Source organism: Thermochaetoides thermophila (genome assembly GCF_000221225.1).
Source record: "Thermochaetoides thermophila DSM 1495 unplaced genomic scaffold scf7180000011816, whole genome shotgun sequence".
NCBI classification, from domain to species: Eukaryota; Fungi; Ascomycota; class Sordariomycetes; order Sordariales; family Chaetomiaceae; genus Thermochaetoides; species Thermochaetoides thermophila.
This window is the reverse complement of record NW_006383032.1, coordinates 5,173,908-5,198,474: the sequence shown is the minus strand read 5'-3', so window position 1 is coordinate 5,198,474 and position 24,567 is coordinate 5,173,908. Positions and strand designations below refer to the sequence as shown.

General features: G+C 50.9%; 9 protein-coding genes across 9 annotated transcripts; 5 read left to right on the top strand and 4 right to left on the bottom strand.

Annotated features, from left to right (window-relative positions):
- Positions 1-285: 285 nt before the first annotated feature.
- On the bottom strand, positions 286-960 carry CTHT_0034940 (uncharacterized protein; the record flags this gene model as incomplete). The annotated part of the gene is made up of 2 exons (XM_006693863.1): positions 286-753; positions 841-960. The coding sequence occupies 2 exons, from the start codon at positions 958-960 to the stop codon at positions 286-288; spliced, it is 588 nt and encodes a 195-aa protein (XP_006693926.1).
- A 720-nt stretch (positions 961-1,680) lies between these two features.
- Positions 1,681-2,937, bottom strand: CTHT_0034930 (uncharacterized protein; the record flags this gene model as incomplete). Its single annotated transcript, XM_006693862.1, has 1 exon — positions 1,681-2,937. The coding sequence occupies one exon, from the start codon at positions 2,935-2,937 to the stop codon at positions 1,681-1,683; it is 1,257 nt and encodes a 418-aa protein (XP_006693925.1).
- A 2,586-nt stretch (positions 2,938-5,523) lies between these two features.
- On the top strand, positions 5,524-6,485 carry CTHT_0034920 (uncharacterized protein; the record flags this gene model as incomplete). Its single annotated transcript, XM_006693861.1, has 4 exons — positions 5,524-5,627; positions 5,683-6,068; positions 6,133-6,317; positions 6,381-6,485. The coding sequence occupies 4 exons, from the start codon at positions 5,524-5,526 to the stop codon at positions 6,483-6,485; spliced, it is 780 nt and encodes a 259-aa protein (XP_006693924.1).
- Positions 6,486-7,822: 1,337 nt separating this feature from the next.
- CTHT_0034910 (uncharacterized protein) lies at positions 7,823-8,323 on the top strand (the record flags this gene model as incomplete). Its single annotated transcript, XM_006693860.1, has 1 exon — positions 7,823-8,323. The coding sequence occupies one exon, from the start codon at positions 7,823-7,825 to the stop codon at positions 8,321-8,323; it is 501 nt and encodes a 166-aa protein (XP_006693923.1).
- An 814-nt stretch (positions 8,324-9,137) lies between these two features.
- CTHT_0034900 (uncharacterized protein) lies at positions 9,138-10,272 on the top strand (the record flags this gene model as incomplete). Its single annotated transcript, XM_006693859.1, has 5 exons — positions 9,138-9,607; positions 9,706-9,718; positions 9,824-9,999; positions 10,053-10,134; positions 10,195-10,272. 5 exons carry the CDS (start codon positions 9,138-9,140, stop codon positions 10,270-10,272), a joined length of 819 nt encoding a protein of 272 aa, XP_006693922.1.
- A 149-nt stretch (positions 10,273-10,421) lies between these two features.
- On the bottom strand, positions 10,422-11,288 carry CTHT_0034890 (fructose-bisphosphate aldolase-like protein; the record flags this gene model as incomplete). Its single annotated transcript, XM_006693858.1, has 1 exon — positions 10,422-11,288. The coding sequence occupies one exon, from the start codon at positions 11,286-11,288 to the stop codon at positions 10,422-10,424; it is 867 nt and encodes a 288-aa protein (XP_006693921.1).
- An 814-nt stretch (positions 11,289-12,102) lies between these two features.
- CTHT_0034880 (phosphogluconate dehydrogenase (decarboxylating)-like protein) lies at positions 12,103-13,437 on the top strand (the record flags this gene model as incomplete). Its single annotated transcript, XM_006693857.1, has 1 exon — positions 12,103-13,437. The coding sequence occupies one exon, from the start codon at positions 12,103-12,105 to the stop codon at positions 13,435-13,437; it is 1,335 nt and encodes a 444-aa protein (XP_006693920.1).
- A 2,682-nt stretch (positions 13,438-16,119) lies between these two features.
- On the top strand, positions 16,120-17,295 carry CTHT_0034870 (uncharacterized protein; the record flags this gene model as incomplete). Its single annotated transcript, XM_006693856.1, has 3 exons — positions 16,120-16,122; positions 16,297-17,115; positions 17,173-17,295. The coding sequence occupies 3 exons, from the start codon at positions 16,120-16,122 to the stop codon at positions 17,293-17,295; spliced, it is 945 nt and encodes a 314-aa protein (XP_006693919.1).
- Positions 17,296-18,841: 1,546 nt separating this feature from the next.
- CTHT_0034860 (coatomer subunit beta-like protein) lies at positions 18,842-21,853 on the bottom strand (the record flags this gene model as incomplete). Its single annotated transcript, XM_006693855.1, has 3 exons — positions 18,842-18,990; positions 19,057-21,485; positions 21,552-21,853. 3 exons carry the CDS (start codon positions 21,851-21,853, stop codon positions 18,842-18,844), a joined length of 2,880 nt encoding a protein of 959 aa, XP_006693918.1.
- Between the last annotated feature and the right edge of the window lie 2,714 nt (positions 21,854-24,567).

The window sequence follows — 24,567 nt, the reverse complement described above, 5'->3', positions numbered from 1 at the left end:
TAATAATTTCTTGCTTTCTAGACCGGGAATTCAATGTAGCCATCGGAATGTTCATGTCGAGCTTTCACTGGGTATCTTGAAAGTGAGCAAAGAGGAGATGGGTGAACATATCGGGAAAGTTGCGTGTATTCAAAATAATAATTTCTTGCTTTCTAGACCGAGAATCTAATGTAGCCATCGAAATCTTCATGCTGAGCTTTCACTGGGTATCTTGAAATTGGGACTCCCGTTAGGGCGTTCATAGGAGATCCCCAAATACATAGTAACCTCGAGCCACCCAGCCCATCACTCCTCCTGCAGGCGAATTCCTCTTCCTTTTGTCCCCTTGCCCAGCAGCTCGCTCTCATCAGTAACTCCTTTGATCTCATTCCGACACCAGACATGGTACCCGCCGCCGTTTGCAAGCGCCAGTCCAAATCCTTCGTTCGGTACCTCTATACCGTCAGCCCCCTCGCCAAACAGGTACAACGGGTCTGTTGTCCCAACCGTAAAGCACAAATAGTCCATCTTGTTACCGCTCCCCGGTTCAGTCGAGTCAGCCAAAGGCTTCCAGTAGATGAAGGACCCGCAATTTCCGCAGAATGCGCGCTCGGCTTGCTTGCTGGCCTGGTATATTTTAAGTGCTGCGGGCGGAGTGCCGGAGCTGAAGTCATCTCCGATGAATTGAAAGTTACTTGCCGGTGATATCTTGTGGCAGCTGAAGAAGAGGGAGCCGGTTTGCTTGCGGCACTGAGTACACTGGCAGGTGGAGGACTGGGAAATCCAAATGTTAGAAAATAAGGAATGAGGATAAAACGAGCAGACAAGTCAATAGGGCGTATTGGCTGTTAGGGCACTAACCGACTTGAGAAAGTCGTGGTCTTCGGGGAAGTCCACTCGATATCGAATTGCATTGCAGAGACACCCTCCAGTGATGAATTTTGGCTTGGGGAATGTAAGAGGCTCGGTGTTTGAACCCATATTGTTACAGCGGTGCTGAATTGGATGGTTCACGGTGGTATTTGTGGATGGAGTGTGTCAGCCAAGGGACCAGGAATCGCTGATACCTCTTCACAGTTTTACAGTAGAGAAGTATGCACTGACAAAGAATTGAAGCGCAACACAGGTCTGAGTGAGCGATATATATATATATATATATATAGATAGATAGATAGATAGATAGATAGATAGGTAGGTAGATAGATAGCGAGCATTACAAGAAAGCCTACCTATTTGACTACTACTGATAGAAAAGGAAGCTGGTACACACTAGTGTCGTGATTGTCCATCTTGTGCGCCTTTCCCCTGACGACGTCAGTGGCTGAAAAGATGCCTTTTGCCTATCCTACAGTAGTCTTGGCATCTAGTGACGGGCGCGCCCTTCTGATCATCGCCCTGCTCTCTTCCCAAAAATGTCCTACTGCTGTGGGCAGCATGGTTACACCCCTGAGATAATGCAGATGGTGAGAATGAACGGTGGTAGAATCGGACAGACTTTTCACCAATTCATGCTTGTCCTCCAAAGGGCGTTGGAAGGTGAAGTTTGCAATGTTTGAGCTGCAATACCACCACGCACCCGCATCTGCCCCACCTACAGCTACAGTAAAGCGCTGGACCTGTACCCCAAGCACCATCTCGCCATCAAACTCCAGGCTTAGGTACGACGTCAAACGGCTCAGGACTCAGGAGCGGCGTTTGGCATCACGCGCCGGCAGTTTCTTCCACTTCCCGATACTTATCCAGGCGATGTCTCTCCTTCAAGGCATCCCGCTCAGCCACAGTAAACAGCCCGTCGCCGCTCTTCTCACCCAGCTTTCCCTGCTCGATATAGTTACTCTTCAGCCAGGCCAACGCCTTCTCACTGCCCAGCCACGGCATCCTCTCCAGGTTGTGCTGCTCCACACGGGCGACCGTATCCAGCCCGACTTCATCCATTCTCTCACAAGGGCCCTTCTCGGCATGGAAGAAGTCCCTGAATAGGGCGTCAATGTCGCCCGGCTTGGCAACGCCCTCACTCAACACCGCCAGAGTCTCGCGCTTGCATGCCGCCCAGATCCGGTTGAAGACAAATCCCCGTGACTGGATGCCCTGCGGAACGATCACCGGTGTGAGCCCGACACGCCGCATCTGCATCGCCAAGAAGGGGAAGATGGCGCCGGATGTGGCACCGCTCGACATGAGCTCCACCATGCGGTTGCGCGGCGGGATGAAGTAGTGCGTGTTCAGCAGACGGTGTGAATGCGCCAAGTCGCCCTCGACGGCCATCTCTGCCGTCGTTAGGCTGCTGCTGTTGCTGGCCAGGATGCAGTCGCTCGGCAGTGAGCGCTCGAGCCGCGCCAGCACCGATGTCTTGAGCGGCAGCGACTCGGGCAGGCATTCGATGGCGAGCCACGGCGCACGCGTGTGCTCCTGCGCGGTGATCTCCCCTGCTGAGTTGCGCTCTGGATGACCTGACGTCGTTGTCGCTGTGCGCAGGTCCGTCGTTGTGCATACGTGGCCTGGGTGCGTGCCTCGCTCTGCGCAGTATGCCCCTAGGTTGTCGGTGATGTATTCGGTTGCTTCCCGGAGCGCGTCTTGTGAGATGTCGTAGATGGTTACCGGCCGCGAGTTGGATGCCCAGACAAGTGCAACGCGTCGGCCAATGTTGCCTGCGCCGACCACCAGGACGGGCCGATACTCGAGAGATTCATCGGAAGGTGCCCTCCATTTGGGTGTAAGCAGTTCCTTATCGGCTAGGAAGCTCTGAGAGGTTGTAAATGTAGACTTGAAGGTCGTGATACCTAAAACAGGAGCTACGTGACGGTTGCGTAGTCTGAGAGATGCAGCCTGCTTGGCGACTGGAAGTTCCTGAATGCTTGTGGTAATAAAGGTTCTGATATTCCTCAGGGATGCCGTTAAGGCCCTCCGTGTAGTAAGTGATCTGGCCGCTGCCAGAGTCGAAGAAGCTGACGCATTCATCCTGATGAAAGCTGGCAATCTCAAGCACCGCAAACTTCAGGGAGGATGATGGCTTGTGGATTGTGTACGAGACTGAGAGATGAGAAGGCAGAGAATCGCCACCTTGTTTTGCTGAGCACCGGACATCGCGCTGGCGTTATGATGCAATTTATCATCGGAGAACCAAGCTCACTGTTCAATCGCTGTCCACAACCACAAAACTGGGGAAGCTGGGGAAAGGTCTGTGGTTAGTAACTTGGTACCGATCTTGGTTGGTGGAGTGACGAACATCTGACGATCTCCCCCTCTTCCCCGCACTCGCCCAGCCAACCTCTTCAAAGTGCGCCGCGCCATCGATCCCGTCTCCGCATCTTTGAACCCCCAATCTCAGCTCTAGTTTGTCACCGGTGGTCTTGGATCGTGGCCACTGTGTACCTATATAAACCGTAATGACAGAAAGCTGCCTAGTTGGCACATGATCGACCACAACCACAGCAACACCTTCGTCTCCAATGCTCCTTAAAGGCTGGCAGGGACTGAACGGATGGTGAGTGTTTTGCTGGACCTTTCAAGATCAATGTTAAGCCCTGGCTGTGAAAAGTAACCTCGCACAATGTTCAGTGGCTGCATCGCGCTTGCGTCGAGCGACTTGTTCATGGTTATTGGCGAAATATTATGTAACGCGATCTACAGAAGAAACAAGGGATGGGATCGCCCTTAGTCTCTGGAGCAAGGAGTAAGGAGAGCTTGAGTGGTTGAGGAGAGCAGGAAAAGGCTAGAACGCAACCAAAGATGTTGAACGGTGAGAGAGCCAAAGAATACAGGTTTGTCCTATATGGGTGATTGCCCAACATGAAGGGGCTGGTGGTCTGGTAGAATGTATGCAAGAGCCATGGCTCTGAAGGATGGTTATCAACGATGACAACCAAAAGAGTAAAGTTTTCGAGATCAAGCTATCTACATTTCTGCAAGAGTCATATGCTACTTTTTGCCTTGTATACTTCTTCCGAAGCCGAGAAGACACTATACATTATCGCTTCCACATCCACTCAACTTTTCATGTTAGCTTTCGCTCAAAGAGGTTGAAGTAACTCCTGATGTTAGGCAGTGAGCAGCCAGATAAGTTTAGTCAACTTTAGCTTCATGAATATACAGTTGCTAAATGATAGAATCTGCTTCTTGGTTTAAGCCAAAGATGAGGAAGGGGAGGGGGGGAGAGGGGGGGTTCAGAGTCGATGGCAGAGAGTAAAGCAACTCATTCCGAAATCGGGCCGTTTTGGGCGCAAGTTCGAGTACCTGCTAAGTCTGTGTGCTTTCCCGGGATCTTGGCTATTAGATCATGGCAAAAAGTGTAAGGGTTGATCAGATGAAGCCCTGTAGAGTGGGGGATGCTGTACGTTGAAAGCCCAACGGCCCGACGTGCAGCTCCTCCCGCGCATCTTGGGGGTCATAAATGGAGAGATATCACCAACAAAAGGCAAGGACAAGTGAATATTTGTTATAATTATGCTTTATGCTGTAACTTAAGGCCCGGGAGCTTGTCTCGGCTTGATCAACGGTTAGAGCGCCCAGCAGTAGAAACACAACAGGATATGCTGATATCTGGCCTCTTCTGGTTGGACAGAAAGTTGGGAGTGAGCAGAGAAGACTCAAGTGCTTGTAGAACAGGTTCGATGGCAGCTTTCCTTGGGGTTCTTTGAGTTCGGTCTCGGTTGTGTGGTATCATTGATCGTTTCGGTTCGTTTGCGAGTAGATACCGTAGATTACTGGCAGCTCTAGCCAGGATCGGTGTTTTCTCAAAACATGGTATTGGAGAAATAAACTTATTTAATCAAAGAGGCTTGAAGTTGAGGGATCAATACTCCAGGAGATGATCCGCTCTGCTGAGATGTTCCATGCTAATCATTGGCCTTTTGAGATTAAATATCAACATGGGAGTGTTCAGTCAGCAAACCTCTAATGATGGCTTAACAACTAATCGCTTCCACTGATGCCGACTAGCCCGTGATAGGTGCGGCATGATCAGGTCGCCTCTCCTCCGATCTCAACTGCATTTGCATCCTCACCACATATGACTATACGGCGAATGTTAGACCGAGTGAAAGAGCACCGACAACTTCCAAGTTCGGGAAAGCATGCTTGTGGCCCGTTTGGAAAAGAAAAAAAATGGAGCAAAAACGGGGCCGGAGTCATGCTATGAGAGGGGGTTGAACGTAATATCCAAAGCAAAGGAATCGGCACTTGATTCCGGAACAAAGGAGGATATTGTGAATGCCAACAATAAGGCGGATACTTTATATTAATCTGAGTACCTGCCGAAGTGTGCTTCCGCCAGTCGTTGGCCAGGAAACCTGTCATGCGTCCATATCAGCCACAATTATCCTACAGCTTGTGCCATATTATCCGCTAAATTGAAATTCTGGATCCGGGGTACAGAACCTGGGGAATGGTTAAACAAGACGCCGGCTCTTACGTCGCTCCCAACAAAGTCAAGCTATAATTTGAAGTGGGTTAGCGCCTGCAATTCCTGCGCCTGGAGCCACATCATCTATCGCCTCCTGAGCACCTCGAAGATCGAACTGCCAGAAGAACAGCTAAACCATCAGTATGATCCTCCAGCCGGCATTTGGAATTGTCGCCCTGCTCGCCACAGAAGCAGCGGCACACGGTGCAGTCACAAGTTATATCATTGCTGGGAAGAACTATCCTGGGTGAGTATGGAGAGCCTTTACTGTAAACCTTAGGCTAACCTGAAATCTATCTTAGATATCAAGGTTACTCCCCAGCAAATTCGCCAAATGTTATCCAATGGCAATGGCCCAGCTATGACCCCATTATGTCCTGCAGTGACCCTAAGCTGCGCTGCAATGGTGGTCGGGGAGCGACTCTCTGGGCCGAAGCAAATCCCGGTGACGAGGTTACTGCCATCTGGCAGCAATGGACACACAGTCAGGGTCCCATAATTGTCTGGATGTACAAGTGCCCTGGAGAGTTCAGCACTTGCGATGGTTCTGGTCCTGGGTGGTTCAAAATCGATGAAGCTGGGTTCAACGGAGATGGCAAGACAGTCTTCCTCGATACCGAGCGGCCGTCTGGTTGGGAGATTGCCAAGCTGGTTGGTGGAAACAAGGGCTGGACCAGCAACATTCCTCGTACGACTCCCTTGCGCTTCAACTTTCGTGATCAAGGTGACTGACCGCTCAACCACACATTTAGAGGGCCTTGCACCGGGCAACTACCTCATTCGCCATGAGCTGATCGCCCTGCATCAGGCGAACGCTCCTCAATTCTACCCCGAGTGTGCCCAGATAAAGGTCCTTGGCTCAGGGACTGCCGAACCTCCTGCCTCATATAAGGTTTCCATCCCTGGCTACTGCAAGGACAGCGATCCCAACATTCGGGTAAGGATTTTGTCATCTTCGATTTGAGGCTATACAGGAAAATAGGAATTAACACATTAGTAGGTACCTATCAACGACCATTCGATTCCTCAGACCTACACTATTCCCGGCCCGCCGGTCTGGAATGGCGCTGGTAGCACTAAAAAAGCTCGGGATTTTACTGCTTAGGGGAGTGGTTTAAGCAATGGGGGGGGTCGAATCTGGGACCAAGGGACCCAAATAACAGGGGTTCATTTATAACTACTTCAAAGTTGTGCCAGTTGCAGCCTATAAAGCTGTGTACTTTTGGTACACCTTGCCGGAGGAGTCTTCGAATATATCACTCAACTTCCAAAACAAGGCTTCTCTTTGTGCGCTCATAAAGTTCCATGTGAAGTTGAGCGGATAGTCAGAGCAAAAACCAGACTACGAAGATATGGTTCACTGAGCAATAGAATAGGTACAGCCCATATATCTAGCCAACCGTAAAAAGGTCCCGTTGTGTCGCAGGTGGTTTGCTGCATCTGACCATTCTTTGGATACTGGTCATGTCATCTTTATCACTTCCATTCCCAACATATCAGCCCTTACCGGCGACACTACTATGAAAAGCATTGAATATCAGAATGGGGCTTGAACGTTGCTCATAAGTTTCAATCATTGGATTTATGATGTTGATGCTTAAGAACAAGGGCAGTAATGGGTGCTTTTGTAGCTGGGTAACCAAGTGAAAGGTCCTCAGCTTCCTGGACGGTCATGGACTCATGGAATTACCCCTTATTTGTACTTTATCTGAACATTTCCAAGCTCCTTCTGCCTTTCAGACCCTACATAACCCAGATCACCCAGTTCACCTCCGGTCGGCACTGTGAACTAGTGTGCCTCGGATTTCATAATTTCTATTGGGAACATGAGGCTGATTGCCGAACCGGAGATTCTCAAAAATTGGTCATGATTCTCTGGTTCCAGTCGAGGAAGCATTATCTGTCGACGCTCCATCATACAACCAGGAATCTGAATCGTTCCAAGTGCAGCAACCATGACACATGGAGGGGATCTACAATCACAGTTACGGCTTCTTGGGAGAGTGGTTCAGAGTCTGGCTGGGGAGAATGATAACCTCCAGCAGGAAAATGAGCAACTGCTAAAGTACCTGGTCGAATTGGAATAACGGCACCAGTTCTATCTAGAAGCTGCTCACAAATTCAGGCATGAAGGAGAACAACTGAAGCACAACTTACAGCAACTGAAGGACCAGATCAAGTCCCAGAGCACTGTTAGACGCTTGTTAAATAGTTGATGATCAAGTGGAGTGACGGCAACAAAGCCAAGCGAAGACACATTGCAGACATTGCATGAAGAGTTGAGCGACCTTGGGGCTAAGCGGGCTGACCATGAGTGGCAACCATCCATTTTGGAAAGCACCAACGCCAATCCTAAGCAACACGTAGATCGGCTTGAAAACGAGTTACGCTCTCGAACTCGAGATTTTACCAAGGGGCTAGACAAGAATCAAGAGCAAGGATATGGTTCAGCTCCTGCAGCCCATACTCAGGAAAGCAAACTTGCCGCATCAAAAGCAGAACGTGGAACGTGATGACATCGGCATCGTGCGGATGACGACAGAATTGGTTATGATATTCAGGACTTCCAGGGCCTGCTTCCATGTTTTCATCACGAGACTCAAGAAGCCTGACATGAGTCCACTAAGCATTATGTCCAAGTTCGATCCGCAAACCATGAAACCGGTGAAAAGATGTTCGTTCTTAGATCCAAAGAAGCGCAGTGCTCCGGTTGATCTGGCCACATCACCTGGCATCCTCAAGACTACAAACTCCGATGGAACGGATTACCACCAGGAGCGTGTTCTAGTAAAACCTCAACCTCTCGGTGATCTACATGGCATCGTGGAGGTTTTCAATGCGCAGGAGTCCAAAACAAAGTCCGGAGACCGGCCGCAGCGCTCGCGAACCAGGAGCATGAAGCAGAACACACAAAATGATGACGATGTGGTTGATTTAATCTAGGTAAAGGACTTAGCACAATCCTAATAATCATGCTGATCTCTATGTTTGGGACGACACTTGACAGAGTTCGGAGCTGGGTTTCCATGTGCGGACTCTCAATAAGGTGCGGGCAGCAGCAACAAGGTCTGGACTTGGGTAACAAGAATCGAGTACAAACATTATGAGGAGCTAACAGTCAAGCGCCTACACTGTTAGTATGAGCTGCTAATGTCATCGAGTGTAAATCTTCCTGTCATTGATGTCCGTACCTCCCTGCACTAATGCTTGTCAGTCACGTTGTCCCTTCAATGTGTGTTAAGGGTACTGTACCTGAGCAAACCCCGTTGTCACAGCAACCGGGCTGAGCCCACAAAGATGGCCATGGAAACTCTGATGCTCGAGTGTCTGGGGAGCATTCGCTTTTATGAGCGTAAATTCTTAATCTACACGGTGAACCATAGTAATTTATGTACATGTAATGTTTCAAGGCGTTGTGTTGAAGGAGCTTTTGGAAGGGTTGAAATTGCCAGCTCAAAGAGCGCCGACATAAGAGTCTATGTGTTTGCCTTTTGGCGGATCAAACCTCCGTCCACTGCCGGTCTGTTCCTGATCCATGACGCAATTTGTTGGAGCCCTCAAGGACGAATATGCAATGATATGTGATATCACTACGAATCTCTCCAATGAAGTTTGCCAGCTCCCTGGCTCTGGGGCCTGTGCGTGGATTTCTTGATCGGTTATTTATGATGCTTCACTTTGCCGAGGGATACGCCGAGGGATACGCTTGTCGCCTTTATATTGACTGACACTGTTGCATAATTTGGTCTCGTGTACAATGTCTCGCAACATATGCATCACTTCGGTTGAAGGACAGACCGGCTTCTTGATTGCCGAACTGCTCCTTACCGACGAAGAGTTCAAAAAGAAAGTTGACAGCGTGACAGGCCTTGCCTTCGACCCGAACCATGCCAAGGCAAAGGAACTCGCTGGGTTGGGTGCAGTTATTGTCCCACATAAGCCTGGAAGGGAGCGCGAGGTGGTTGAGACGCTCAAGAAAACAGGCTGTGACACTATTTGCCTTGTACCTCCTGCAAGGGCAGACAAGTTCGACATTGCAGCTGAGCTAAGTAGCGCAGCGAAGAAGGCTGGTGTGAACAACATGCTGCTGATTAGTGCAGCTGGTTGCGACTATGCTGAGAGGGACAAGCAGCCGAGGCTGAGAGAGTTTATTGACCTAGAGACTCTGGTGTTGAGTTCAAAGGGAGAGGCAGACACTCCCTTGGGAAACTCGCCCTGTGTCATTAGGTGAGTAATATCCGACAGCTGGAACATGCAAGCACCAGGTCTAATGGGTGGAAAGGGCTGGTTTTTATGCAGAGAATCTACTGCTTTACTCACAACAGGCCCAAAATGAGGGTTTATTTCCTTTACCAATTGGAGAAAGCCATAAGTTTGCGCCTGTTGCTCTTGGGGTAAGTGAAATACGGAATTGGCGCTCGGTCAGAGTGCTGATAGAAGCAGGACATTGCCCTTGTTGCAGCCTACGTGCTCTCTGGAAAGGGCCCACATGGCTTCGATGATAAGCACCGAGGACAGATGATGGTCGTCACTGGACCGATGCTCTGCGCAGGAAAAGAGCTTGCTGAGGCTGCGAGCAAAGCACTCGGCCAAACGATGGAGTTCGAAAATATCTCCGAGTCAGTCACCCACCAACGCAACAACAATCCATTTATGCTTACAAGTTGTCCAGGCGTGAGGCTAAGCGAATTCTGCGCAATCAGGCCGACATCGATGATTCGGAGAAAGAGTACATCCTCGAGTACTACAGCCTGGTACGTGAAGGGAAGACCAACTATATTGCGACAACGGCTTTTCATGACGTGACTGGTCAGCATCCTACTGAGCCGGATGAGTTCTTCCGTAACTACGCGGGAGAGCTTCGGCCGAAGAAAAAGTTGAGAAGTTCCTGAGTGTTCTCCTGTGTTGGCATCTAATTCTATCGAGGGTCACATCACCTGTCGTCTCTGAAGATAAACCAGAGAGACTGAGCATCGAATGAGACCCGCTGTTGTATGTTAGTCTCCAATGACACATGTCTTTTGAAGCCGAATAGGTGGTTCTAGGCCTTCCCTGCACTTCCAAACCAATGCATGTACTGCTCCACAGCCTCTTGCATAGCCTTTGTTCCTGCCTCGATAACACTGGTCAAAGGTTTCTCTCTCATCTCCCCCTGAACTCTAGCGTAATGGTTGTTCATCCCTTTGTTGATGTTGATTTTGGTTACTCCTCTCACCATACACTCGCGGAAGGTCTTTTCATCAAACGGATCGCAGCCGTGCAGTACAAGCTGGACCTTGTCGCCAACTTTCTCATGTATTGCCTTCAACCTGTCATACTCAAGGCGAATTCCCCTCTGGCCATATGACCCATGTACATTTCCAAATGCAGGTGCGAGCATGTCGATTCCTGTCTTCACAAACTCCTCAGCCTCCTCAGGAGTCGTCAAAAATCCCTCCAGATCTGCCGTCTCAGGCACACCATCCTCCCCTCCCTCAATCCTCCCCGGCTCCGCTTCTGTGGCAATTCCCCGCTTATGGCAGTACTGCACCAGCTCAGCCGTCAGTCGCAGGTTCTCCTCGCGGTCGTAGTGGCTCATGTCACACATGATGCTGTCAAAGCCATCGGGAATGTCTGCAGCGCGCCTGACCATTTCTGGTGTCTGGCAATGGTCGAGATGCAAAGAAATGGGCACAGAGGCTGAGTGGGCCGCCGTAGCCGCTGCACGAACGAGCGCCTCGCCAGCGTACTGAATTGCCCAGGGAAAAAGAAGGATGATAGCAGGAGATCGGAGAGCTTCAGCAGCCTTTACAGTGGCTATGATACCCTCGATGTTGTAGCAGCAGATGGCTGGGACAGCATATCCTCCTTCCTTGGCCTTATTGAGGATGTCCATGGTTCGGTTTCCGTGTAATTTGGAGCGTGGCATGATGAGCTGTTGGCTGTGAAGGATGTGATAGGTTGTGGAGGAAGAAGAGAGCAGATGAAGAAAGCTGAGGTATATGTTGTCAGATGCTGGCGTTTGCTCCTTCCTGCGCTGTCTTCCAAGAGCTTTTGTGGCCACGCTAAAGTATTAAGTAGGCCTAAACAACTCAGACAAAGGGTAGGGTTTTCGAGGCGTCTTCTAAAGCAAGAGTGTTGAGTGGCGGCTAGCGATGCAATAAGTTGAGCTACTTACATTCAGATCCGTAAGGATTAAATTCTCCTTAACGTTGTGCGAAGCCGCATGTGGTATGCTTCTACTTTTTGACAGGCGGGTGGAATAGCAGGTCATGCATGAGATATTAGCCGAAAGATCGAAGTGGCTCAGTGGGGATATCAACCACCGTCATCATTGGAGGTTCAGGCCAGTGAAGGGACCAGGAACGAGCCGGCATGCATGTCATACAACCGGGAAGAGGGGTGTGTAGCATGGTGACTCAGTTTAACGGCTGCTGTGCAGATGTGGGTGGGAAAATGTTTCGACAGGTCTGGAAGAAAGTTGGTTAGTGACAGAGTTTTACACTGTCCTACATTGGGAAGAAACGGGAACAACGTCGAACTGTCCTTAAACAATGAAAGCCCCCGGTAGTAGCAACTATGCATTGGGGTTTTGCAAGACGATCCAATTCAATAAAGGAACATTGTCCACGACCATCGTTGCTCCTAGGTAGATCCCCCAGATATTGGACCAACAGTGAAGTAGGAACACACTGAATCAGCAGCAACGCTTCTGTTCTTGGTCCAAGTTTCTCTCGAAGACTATGGCAGAGGCAAAACCGTCGATAGCATTCATCGGCCTGGGAGCCATGGGCTTTGGCATGGCCTTGAACCTCGTCAAACGTGGATACCCAGTGACAGGCTACGACATTTGGCCCCCAGCCCTCGAGAGGTTTCGAGCCGCTGGAGGACACACAGCAAATAGCCCTTCCCAGACCGTCGCCAACAAGCCTTTCTGCATCTGCATGGTTGCCACGGCAGAGCAGGCACAGTCTGTGCTGTTATCCGGACCGGACCCAGCAGTCCCTGCCATGCCCTATGGTGCAGTACTTATCTTGTCGTCAACGGTGTCCTGTGACTATGTTCGATCACTCGACCGGCAGCTCCATAGCCTTGGACGTGGCGATATCTTCCTCATTGATAGCCCCGTGTCGGGCGGGGCCGCCCGTGCCGCGGAAGGAACCTTATCCATCATGGCAGGGATGTCGGAAGAGGCATTGGACAAAGTACGACCACTGCTGGCCGAGATGGCAGATCCGAAAAAACTCTATGTTGTCCAGGGAGGGGTGGGAGCTGGGAGCAACATGAAGATGGTACACCAAGTGTTGGCGGCTTGTCAAATCTTGGCGGCGAGCGAAGTCATGGGCTTTGCGGAGCGATTGGGGCTGGATCTGGTAACCACACAGAAAGCTGTGCTGCAATCGGACACGTGGAACTGGATGTTTGAACATCGAACTCCGAGGATGTTGACACATTTCCAACCCGTGGCAAGTGCAGTGAACATCATCACAAAGGACACGAGCATCATCACGGCCGAAGGAAGACGAAGAGGGTTTCTGACTCCGATGACGAGTGTGGCGGAACAGGTGTATTTCTGTGCCATTGGGAGAGGGTTTGGGCCAGATGATGACAGCAGCCTCATCCGGTTGTACACGGAATCAAAAGGAGCAGCGACTGTGAACTTAAGTGAGACAGAAGAGGAGAAGCTTGGACTGGTCATGGATTTGATGACGGGCATCCTTATCTGCTCAGTTGGGGAAGCCCTCGCGTTTGCTAGTGCGGTTGACTTGGACCTGGAACAGGTGTTTGACTTGTGTGTTAATGCTGCTGGAGCGAGCACGATTTTGGGAAAACTTGGGCCAAGCTTCATCGCAGCTCTTCGAGCGGGTGTGAACACAAACAGTTTGGTAGCAAAGGACAGCGAAGGGACAATCGGCGCAGTAGTCGAAAGGCTTCAAAGGGTTCTGGAAACGGCACAGCAGCTGAAGGTGCCGCTGTTTTTAGGCAGCCAGGCTTTCCATATCCTCCAGCGCGCATTGCGGGTTACCTCGCCACGAGCTGCACTGTGTGCTGTGGTCAGCGCCTGGGTGGTGCAGTGATCAGGAGGTGGGAGTGAAGATTTACCGAGAGATGTCTTGTGTTGGCGATGTACTGGGCGTTCACATGTTCCAAGTTCCAAGCAGCAGCACGGATACACTGTGGAGAATACGTACCGATATCAAAGGGAACGGAGGACATGAATAGCATTGGCGCGCTAAATTAACGGCAGGCCTAGTCGTGTTTTGTTAGGATGAAGGTTGGTTGGTTTCATCACCGTTTCCTTCCAGGTCGATACTTGAGATGTTCTTGTCTCTAACCCCCAAACGGGCCCATGAATTGCGGGGTTGATCCGTTGCATGGCCAAGGTTGTTGCGCGACCACAATGTGTCTGCCCGTTTGTTTTAAACAGGGGTTAGGGTTATAGACACTAGCTTACTACCAAGATTTCCTAGGCCCTGGTCCGTTGGGCGATTCGTCCAAAAAGGAGAGACCCGACTCATATCTCCGGTCTACACCAAAACTGTTGTTTACTTGTTTCCTCATTTCAAAAACTTGCTTGAAGACCGAAAGATACCTGCTGTTTAGCATTAGTACTCGGAGAGACTTTCATTTGCCTCGATGCTTCAATTCATGATTGTTTACTCCAGGTTCATCGGGGCACTGTTTCACCTGCTCCATCGGCTGCTCTTTTTGCCTTGAGTGCATCTCAGACCTCACTACTCAAAGTAGGCACTTTTGTCTAGCAAGATGGAAGCCACAACAAGCCGGCATTTCTTTTTACATGGAACTCCCGAGGTACTGAAATGAATGATAATATTCTCTGACACTAGCACATGCTCGTTCACTCTCACTGACTTGCATCCATCTAGGTTGACCCCCAAGAGAAAAAGAGTTGTCACTGGTGTCAGCTTCGCTCCTTTCCAACACACAATATCTACCCAATTACCATTGTGAATGAGGAGAACGATGACTTTCTTCCGTCAAATTTTCGATTCATTGACCGGCCCATGCTCGGGAAAGGCGTCGAGCCAACTGACGCATCATTTCGAGCAGGGTGTAACTGCGAGAGTGATGAGGATTGCATGTACACTACGTGTTATTGCCTCGATGAGGTTGTTTCCGACAGCGATTCTGACGGCGATGAAGCACACAAGGCTCCTACCACAAGTCAGAGGCGAAAGCGTATCGCCTATTATACAGATGGAGAAAATGCAGGCTTACTCAGGGACGAGTATCTTGACCCCGCAAACTTCGACCCAATATATGAGTGCCATGAGGGCTGCCGTTGCTCAAAAAACTGCCCGAACCGGGTAGTGGAACGGGGACGAACTCTTCCGCTCCAGATTTTTCGGACAAAAGACCGGGGATGGGGCGTTAGGTGCCCTATTGACATTAAAAAGGGGCAGTTCATCGATACCTATATCGGTGAAATTATTACAAGTGACGAAGCGAACCGACGGCGCAAAGAAACAGTGTCCAAGAAGAAGGATGTGTATCTCTTTGCTCTGGATAAGTTTTCAAATCCTGAGTCTCCCGATCCCCGGCTTCGAGGACCTCCCCTGGAGGTAGATGGCGAGTTCGTCAGTGGCCCAACAAGATTCATTAACCATAGTTGCACCCCTAACCTGAGAATCTTCGCCCGGGTCGGAGATCATGCTGATAAGCATATCCATGATCTGGCTTTTTTTGCACTTGAAGATATTCCAGCGGGAACAGAATTGACGTTTGATTATGTGAATGGGGTGGTGGAAAAGGAGGATAGGAAGCAAACAAAAAGGGAAAAGGATGTGATCGGCCAGGAAAACAAAGGAGTGATCGAGTGTCGCTGCGGCTCTGAAAACTGTCGGGGATGGATTTTCTAAGCGAATAATAGAGGTAGCAATAATGGCCTGAGATGCGAGCATAGCTGAGGTCGGATGCAGAACGTCGAACTGGGCTCCCTACGTCTTTTCATATCCGCAAATGGGCTGCAATGTTCTCTGAATGGTATCCAGCTTTTGCCATCAGGGTTGAATGGGTACCAATATCAAGACACAATATAATTAATATCTAACCTCCCATAGTAGTTAGTCCGTATGTGCCCAAGGGAAACATCCCCAAGCCTGTGTTATCATTTGTGCCCCAGATTTTCATTGTGGGGGTGCGGCTTCTGATTAGTCCGTGCGCGATGGAGATAGCCAAGAGAAGCACGCGCAGGAACAGGGGGGTTGTCGAACCACCATTCATCGTGGTGGGGTTTGCCTTGGGTTAGCCGGCCTGACCTGGAACCTGAGCTCGAGAGCAAAGAACACTCTCATCAGCTATCGGTCTGTCCACCCACCCTTTGCAAGCATCGCAGCTTTTTTGAGTTTACCTGCCGTGCTACGGCGGGGAGGCCTGATCACTCGCTGATACCGTGGACCTGAGCGAAACACTAATTTTGACAGCACCGATTTTCTTTCAACCTGCCCTCATCTCTGCCCACTTATTCTTCTCACGTGCCACCAATTTTGGGCGGGGACAGTCTCAGTGGTTAGGAGGATCGAGATACGACCTGAGGTCCTGAGTAGTCGACCCTCGACTATAATCACAAGCTTGATAAGTCTTTTCGCTGCCGCCAGCTTTCCCATTCGCTCTTAAAGGCGCTTCGTTTGGTTGCCGCCATGAATTAGTTGTCCAGGCGCTTCAATCGAGCGACCCGTCGGGTGCGACGTCGACATCAATCTCCACATCAACCTCGCGACTCTTCTGCTCCGAGAACAATGGTATGTATTACCAGCCAACCTTGACCGATTTCCCCTTCGCTCTTTTTGTGTTATCTCTTTCACCGCTTTTTGTCCGTTTGTTTCGCGACTCTCACACTTGCCATTGTGCATTACGCATTGTTTCGCGGCGATATCAGTTACCACTCATCTTTAATATGCTGACTCCTCAATTAGGGTTGTTGCCTTTCCCGAGAAGGGGACGCTCATTCACCTTACTCCGGCGGCGATGCGACCGGGTCATCCCGCGCAATCAATGAAGAGGCTCAGGCAGCAGGCAGCTCTGGCTCCAATACTGGCTACGATGACTCGTCTTCGCGTCGCCGCCGCAGATACAGCCACCAGCCGCTAGCGCAGCATATTAACAAGCCCCTTCGTCGCCATGATTGGACCAGCCATGACCGCCTTTGGACTCCCGCTGCTCTGCGCCGGGAGAGAATTGAGTTCTTTGATACACGTGTCTCGGGCAGGCAGGAAATTTGGCAGACTATCCACGCCGCCCTGGAAGTCCTCTGGGCCGCTGATGAGGTTGCGCGCAAGGGCCAGAGTCAAAGACTGAGCGAGGACGGCGGCCCAAGCGAAGATGATCCGGCGACAGCCTTGATGACAGCGCAGAGCATTCTGGATGCTGCCGAAATTACTCTGCCGACCGGAGATCTCCATGATGGTGCCTACGATGCCTTTGGCAATTTCTATCAGCTTCCCCGCCATATTATCTCCGATCCTACAAACTTGGTTTGGAGACCTGGGATGACAGAGGATGATGACCTCGAAGATACCAAGGCTGATTTGTCCGGTGGTGAAACTTGCGAAGAGAGAGAAGATGCCGATGAGGCTGAGCGGCGCCGGGTGGAGAAGGGCAAGGCTGTTATCGATATCCGGGACCAAATTACTGTCAAAGCAAGGCTGAGCGATACTTCCCAAGATGTTGTCGTGTTTGCGGACAAGAAGGACACTGTCCGCCGTATTGCAAGGCTCATTGCCGAAGAGGCGCAGGTAAGAACTGATCACATTGACATAGATGGACGCAGCCGGCTGACTGTTTGTCTCAAGCTCCCTTCTAACAAGAAGATCCGAATTGCTTATATGGGGAAAATTCTCCAGGAAAACTCTCCTCTGGAGGCACAGGGTTGGAAGCAAGGGCACGTCGTTAACGCACTGGTGTTTGACCGTTAGGGCGGCTTCACATCATCGGCGAAAATGATGGCTTCTGACTCTCGCCACTTCGTTCATCGACGTGGAATTCACGATGTCGTTGGTATCTTTTCGGATGTCGGCGACGATGCGCCTTTGTTGGGAACTAGTCCTGCCAGGACACACCGGAGAATCCGGCTCCTCTCTACTCTTAGAATCTTCCGCGGCCATTCGCATGCCGACAATGTACCGTTTCAGCAAGACGGCTTGAACGAAAACGCAGGCTATCCACGCCTGAGGCGGGTTGGCAATCGTCTGGTTTCGATGCTTTGTGGGCCTAACATAAACGTCCCCCAGCAGCCTCGTACAGGAGGTGATTACGGACAGTTGGCTACCCCTAACGAATGGGCCCCGTACAACATTCAACATGCGATGTTTTTAGCCAGCCTATGCGTGTAATGCTCTTTCCCCGAGCACCCCAACGCAGGGAATCTCTGCCATCGAGCGGCTCTTCTGGTCATCGACCGCTCTCCAATACCCTTGATGAAAGCTTGCAAGGGAGGACTCGCGGCTTTTTACTGGCTCAGCGTTCCGATTAATTGCAGCGCAGCTCAGCTCAGATTTCTTTGTGCGGTTCTCAGCATACCCCATTTATTATTGACGAAGGTCTCTCTCACATCAACTACGGTTTACGGTCACGATTTCTTGCATCTTGGGCGCTTTTTCGGGGTTTCGGCGTTATGATCGGCGGCAGGCTTGCGTTCACGAATCTATTCCACATGTGTTCCGGTTGCTTTTGCTTCAGGACCGAAGTATTCTCATGGATGCTCCCTGTTTTCCTTATTCCTACGAGAGAAATATCATGACCTCGCTGTTTTGAGACATTGAAGATGGGAAACCATCGGGGAGTTTGGCTAAGTACGCTTCTTAGGGAGATCGTGGAATACTTGATGTCTCCACATACATAGCGTCGCTCCGCACAGAAGCCTACGGTCGGTTTTCTGCGAAGAGCACAGAGTAATACGAATACCCATAGTGTTGATCCCCCCTATTTATTTGCAGCTTTCCATAATACTCTCATCAGTGATTGTTGAATTGTTTTTGATGCCTATTACGAGAAAAAAACATCAACTTTTAACCAATGCAGGTAGTAGGTCTGTAGATCTTGGACCAGCCTGTGGTTTCCATGCCTCCAATCGACACCAGACCAGTGTTAACCATCAGTTCACAATAACCAATTCCAAGGTTTGCAAAAAAGCCACCGCTCTCTATGACCTACCTCTATTGCGAAGTTTATGAGGTTTTATCCACTGTTGAGTCGCCATCCTGGCAAGCCCTTCGGGTGCTGCGCAGAAACACACCATGGACCAACCCTAACCATAAGAAAACAAAGTCATTAAGAAATCGGTGTGCCTCTAACATTTTGTCTTGCACATTCACAACAAGAACAGAAACGGATATCACAAATTGCTTGCTCCTGCTGTCGCCGGCACCTTCACTACTAAGGACCCCGTCCTTGACGCCTAGACTCTGCGTTCGTGCATCTTCGTCTTGCCCCGTCTCACGGTTCATCTGCATCCAGGCGCTCTTAAGCAGCCGAACCGATTTTGTTCAAGCCCTTGAGAGAGCCCAGGCTGAGCGCCAAGCCCTGTGACCGGCTGCGTATCCTGAGAAAGCCAGTAATCGGGCCATCCTCACCCTCCTTTTCAATACTAAGATTCGCAAGAGCGTCCTCGCCTGTTACGGAGCTTGGTCAGTCCCTATTATCTCGAACTGGCAACAAATGACTGGTGAAGTACATACCAAAGACACTCCTGGCGTACAAGTTTGCGCTCAGGAACTGGCAATCGCCCTTGAGGCTTGCCTCTGGGGTCAGGCAGTTCATGTTGGTGCAGGCCATGAGCTGGTCGAGGAACTCGCGCAGAGACTTGGCCTTGGAGTTGATATTGACCTTGTTCTCCCACTCAAATTCAGTCCACATTGTGCGGAACTGCGTTTCTGTGCACGTCGCGGGCTGGATGTAGTCCATAATGTCAACGTGCAAGTCGTTGAGGATAACGACATGCGTGTCGGTGGAGTGCGCACCCTCGTAGACAACATTGCCGAAAATGACACCAGTATCAGTCGACGACACCTTGATGGTGCACTGCACGTTGTGGAAGTCGTGTGGCCCGAGAGATTGGCTGGTCGGACGTTCGACTACCTTGAGGTCGCCGAGGGTGGCGAACTCCACTGTAAGGTTTTGAAGTGTGTCCATTGTCTGGTTGACGAGCAAAACATCGAGAATGATGTCAAACTGGTGAACCTTGACATAGGCCTCGGCGTAGACAGGGTCCGAGAAGCCAGTGAGTTGGACAACCCGGCTGAGCTTGCTCGAGAGATCCTCGGAGGTACTACTATCGCCGCCAGTTGCCTTTTCGAGGTCAACCTCGAAGGGATCCACACCATCGACTGCGTTCTTCTTGGACAGTTGGCGAATGGGAACCACGTCGTCAACTTGAACAGCAGTCTTGGCCTTTTCATATGCTTCCTTGGCGGCGCGCTTCTTTTCCTCAACCTGGACCATGGCCCGGAATGCCTTCTTTGTATCCTCAAGATACACCTGCTCCAGTTGCTTGTGGTCCTGGAATTCAGCCAGAGAGCGTACACAGCTCATGATACGGTCGACAGAGTCCTCATCAATCGGGGCCTTAACAAACTGAGACTGGCCAACACGAATGATGGAGATCATGATAAGCATGGCCTCCGCCCGGAGGGCATTCGTGCGAGCAGCTTCGGAAGAAATCTCAGCATGGCGCATGACCAGCTTCGTGAGGGTCGATGCGAGCACGGTAGCAAGGTAGTAGTCGCCATCCAAAATGAGCTGCCGAAGAGGAGGCTTCTGAGAAGCTTTGACAGCTTCCAACCTAGCTTGAGCCGCAGCCTGGCTCGTGAGAGCAGTTTCAGTCGCATAAGTGCCATCTGCCAGAACCTTGCGTGAGCCAGCAGGAGCGGGCTTAGAATGGCCATTAACCTGCTGCTCCTGCTCCTTGTTCTCCTCCTCATTTTCCATATTCTCAAGGAGTCGTTGCTCAGATGCCAAGATTGGGATCTCTCCCAAGCTTGCCCGAATGCCCTTCCAAGCCTCCTTGATGTCCTTCTCCTCGAGGGCATACTCGCCAATAGTCCAGAGTATGCCACGATACACTTTACCAGCGCGAACTTCCTTAAGGGTATCAACCAATCTTTGGACGATGCTCGGCCGCAGATTGGGAAATCTCTCAACGACCTCCTTGGCAAAGTTGATAACATCGACAGCAGAGGCGTTGTTGAAATCGGCGATGAAGTCCATCAACAGATCCACCACGCTTGCCGCGACTTCGGAGAACTTGACTGCGCACTGGTGGATGGAATGGATCAAAAGTTGGCGGTACTCGCTATTCTTCTCGTACTCCTGCTCAACCGTTTTCGAGAGCTCCTTCTTCAGGAGCAGAACAACCTCTTCCACATTTTTGCTCGACACCATCTCCAGCGCAATCTCGAGCGCCTTCCGACGGACGTCAATATCTGGGCTAGAAAGAACGCGCAGGATCTCCATGATCAGGTCATCCAGAATACCTTCGTTCTTCTGTCGGAGCTGATCGACACGATCAAGCACGATCAGCTTAACATTGTTGTCTGCCTCCTTGATAGCAAGCTCGATAAACTTGCCAGCTGCAGCCTTTACAGCCACGGGGTTGTTGGTAAGCGCCGTCAGAGATGACGCGGCTTCGTAAACCACTGTGGAAGTGTTTGCCTCAAGAAGATCAAAAATAAGACGCAGATAGCGGGGCTTGTTTTGAGGATTATGAAGGGCATCTTTCCTGATGAACTCGATCTCGACGAGCTGTAGGAGTTCTTCAGCATTGGGAATGCCCTCGAAGACGGTGCCCAGGTAGGACAGTGCTTTGTCATGGCTGATGCTTGAGAGAGCGGCGAAGCCATTTCTCTTGCAGGTTGGGTCACTCTCGCCCTCAAGGAATGTGGCAATGAGGTCGGCAGCGTCGGGAATGAGAGAAGGCGCGTGTTGATAGATAGAAGCGACAGCGAACACGGCGTTCTTCCGCACATAAGCATGCCGGTGTTCCAGACAGGCGCGCACAGAAGAAAGAAGAGGCTCGAGTAGTTCGGGCTCGCGAAGCTTGCAGAGGAAGCGCAACGTATTGCCCCTGATGTACTCATTGGGATGTTGCAGGTCGTTCCGGATGCCGTTGCTGGCCGCACAATCACATCAGCGACCATGCTTCTCGCTTCCAATGACCCAAGGAGCAGTAACTTACCATACTAAGATGAACTCCTGCTTCAACTTCCCTTGAGAGTCAAGTTTGGGACAAATTTCATAGTAGAAGTATAGGAGCTTCTTCAAGGGCTTGGACTTGGATGGCATCACAAAGCGGATAATGTGCATAAGCAGACCATGCAGGGGGTCGCCGTTGAGCATGATGGTCAAGATGCGCTTCATGGTTTCAATCTTGGTCTCGTCGTTGCCCTTCTCGAGCTGAGTCTTCAGCTCCTGGAGGGTCGGAGTCCCCTCCGTTGCGCTGTCCTTGACCAGCGTGTATGCATTGTCGAGGAACGACATGGCGGGCAGCAAGTGGGCAGCAAGGTGGCTGCGAATACAGTCGATGTAAAGGCGTATCGAGCAGGACTGAAGGAAGGTTCAGGGTGATGTAACGGAGGTCGAATTGGGCGAAATAGCTGGTGCTCCTGTAGTGAAACTCTCCCCGTGGGGCCTAACCTCTGGACTCAGGCGCCCCCTATTGGGATGGGTTCGCAGGGCTCGATCGGCGGGAACGGAGGGATTCGAGTGGATGGAAACTTGAATGGTGGCCGCTGCGACTGTGGGAGAGCGGAACATCACCTGTGTGATGCGGCGTGTAAGGCTTGGTCGTTCGTGATCAGAACGTCGGAAGCGACCCCTGTTGCGGTCTGTCAACACTCAACCAGCAGTCGTCGAGTCCTCGGGTGTGCTTGGGAGATGTGGCATTCCTGGCCTTTGCGGCCTTGCTTGCCAGCTGGCAATCAGTGACAAAATCACGTGTCAAATCAGATCCGTCCAAGACCCCTTGGCTGGTGGAGGGCCCCAGACGAACTTGGTGGGGTTTTCCCCCGCCGCGCCAAGCTTCTGGCCTTGGCTCAGCACTCCAAAGTCGGTGCTGCAACTTTGAGCCGCGAGGGTTCCCAATCATTATCCAGGCTCCAAACTTCGGACTATCGCCAGCCTCAACCACACTTGCCGCTGTCATGTCGACTCTGAACGAACCTTTTTACCTGCGCTACTAGTATGTATATTCATAATGTTTTTGCGCTGTTCAGGGCTAACAGATATCCAGCTCGGGCCATCAAGGCCGCTTCGGACATGAGTTTCTTGGTGTGTTAATGCTGCGTCCCTTGACATGTCCCAGAACATGCTGACCTAACCTTCATGTCCGCGCATTAAGAGTTCGACTTTCGTGTTGTTGGGGATGGCAGAAGCGCAACAGCCCGCTATGCGAACAACTCAAATTACCGGAATGACAGCTTGATCCGGAAAGAGAGTATGGGACATGCTCAAGTTCCTCCAACACAAGCATAGTCTGAGCCAAAGCCCCCGATTCGTGGACTAATACGTAATCCTGCTGTGTGTAGTGTGTGTTAGCTCGATTGTTATCGAAGAAATCAAGCGCATTGTGCGGGAAAGCGAAATCATGAAGTACGGTGGCTGCCAAAAACCATTCCCTTGCCCAGATGCTAACTCTGTCCAGGGAAGATGACGCAAAATGGCCAACGAAGAACAAAGATGGCAGGCAAGAACTCGAAATTCGGCTGGGAAATGAACATATATCGTTTGAGGTCAGTTAAGAACGATGACAGTTCTAATCGCTCTAGCTTTCTATCTCTATAAGCATATAATTGACACTCAGCAGACCGCCAAAATTGGGTCTATCAACGATGTGACCGAATCAGCTGATCCAGAAGGCCTACGGGTGTTTTACTATCTTGTGCAGGACCTCAAGGCACTAGTGTTCAGCCTTATTTCTCTGCACTTCAAGATCAAGCCGATCTGAGCGAGCGATGGCTATTGTTTGCAAGTGGAACGACCAGCCAACAGCGCTTTGGCATCGAACAAAGCAGCCTCTTGCTTTTAACAGTGGTCAACGTCTGGGGCACTTGGGACTTGGTCGATTTGCGAAGGATGGCGTACGGCACAGGTGCACTTTCGCAAAGGAGCCTGGTGTGGTTGGGCTTGGGCTCAGAGTTGACAAGTTTGTTGGTGTTTGGGCACAGCGGAATGGAAAAAGATTGGATGGGGGAGGGGCTGTTGCATCTGCACGATGCACGTTTAGCAGCTTTCTGGCCTTCATGGGTCGACATTGCCATGGGTTTCGTACGCTCGCAGAACCATCACCTTGGTTCATGACCGAACGCTTCAACCAGAGCTAGGCCAAACACTGTTTGCCACCTTGATTCTCCACCTCTGAGGCTTCTGGAGTGTGCAACTGCGTTGGTCCAGATCTCGCTCGACAGCTCACTTCCGCAGCCGGGGATCTGATTTGTTGTTTTCCCAATTACGTGGATGAACTTACCATGTGGTTTGTGGCGTAACTTCGATCCTTATGGTTCATTATGGTTGTTTCCTGCCGGCCAAACCCCAAAAAGGTGAAACAGTACGTATCTGTCAAGCAATCAAAAGCGCTGTTCAGAGGTGCTTAACCTGTCACATGGAAATATTGACCATGCCTTGTAACAGTGGGCGCCAAGTCCCCACAGTAGTGCCTTTGTGGGCTGCAGCCGAGAGCTGTCCAGCAGCCGCTCTGCCGCAGCAGGTGGAGGCCCCTGTCATTGAGCAGAAGGGAGCGATGTGTTGGCCAACCCACATGGTAGCCGAACTCCCAAAGCCGGATGCCGCACTACTTCGTTTGTGGTGGTTCTTTGATGCCAGATCGTCATCCATTGCCTTAATACAGTGTGGTACTGTGTTTTCCAGCAAGCCTGTATTTTTACCCTTTTCGCTTCAGCCTTCGCCCCTGGTTTTACTTAGGACTTGGGCCCAGTAAAGAGACTTACTCCAGGTATTCAAACAGCGTCGTTCCCACGTGCTGGCATTCTGACCCTGTTGATGATCATACCAGCACTCTGGACGGCCCGACCGCCCGCGTTGCTCCCCACGAAAGCGCCCACACAGCGCTCGATCCGGTCACTTGCTGCTGCACTGCTGCCACCTTGGCCCAGCTCGAAACTCTGGGCGCTTGGCTGCAGTCCCACCCAAACGCCACGACCATCCCCCGAAACTCCTCCGCTGACCCCCGTCCTCGT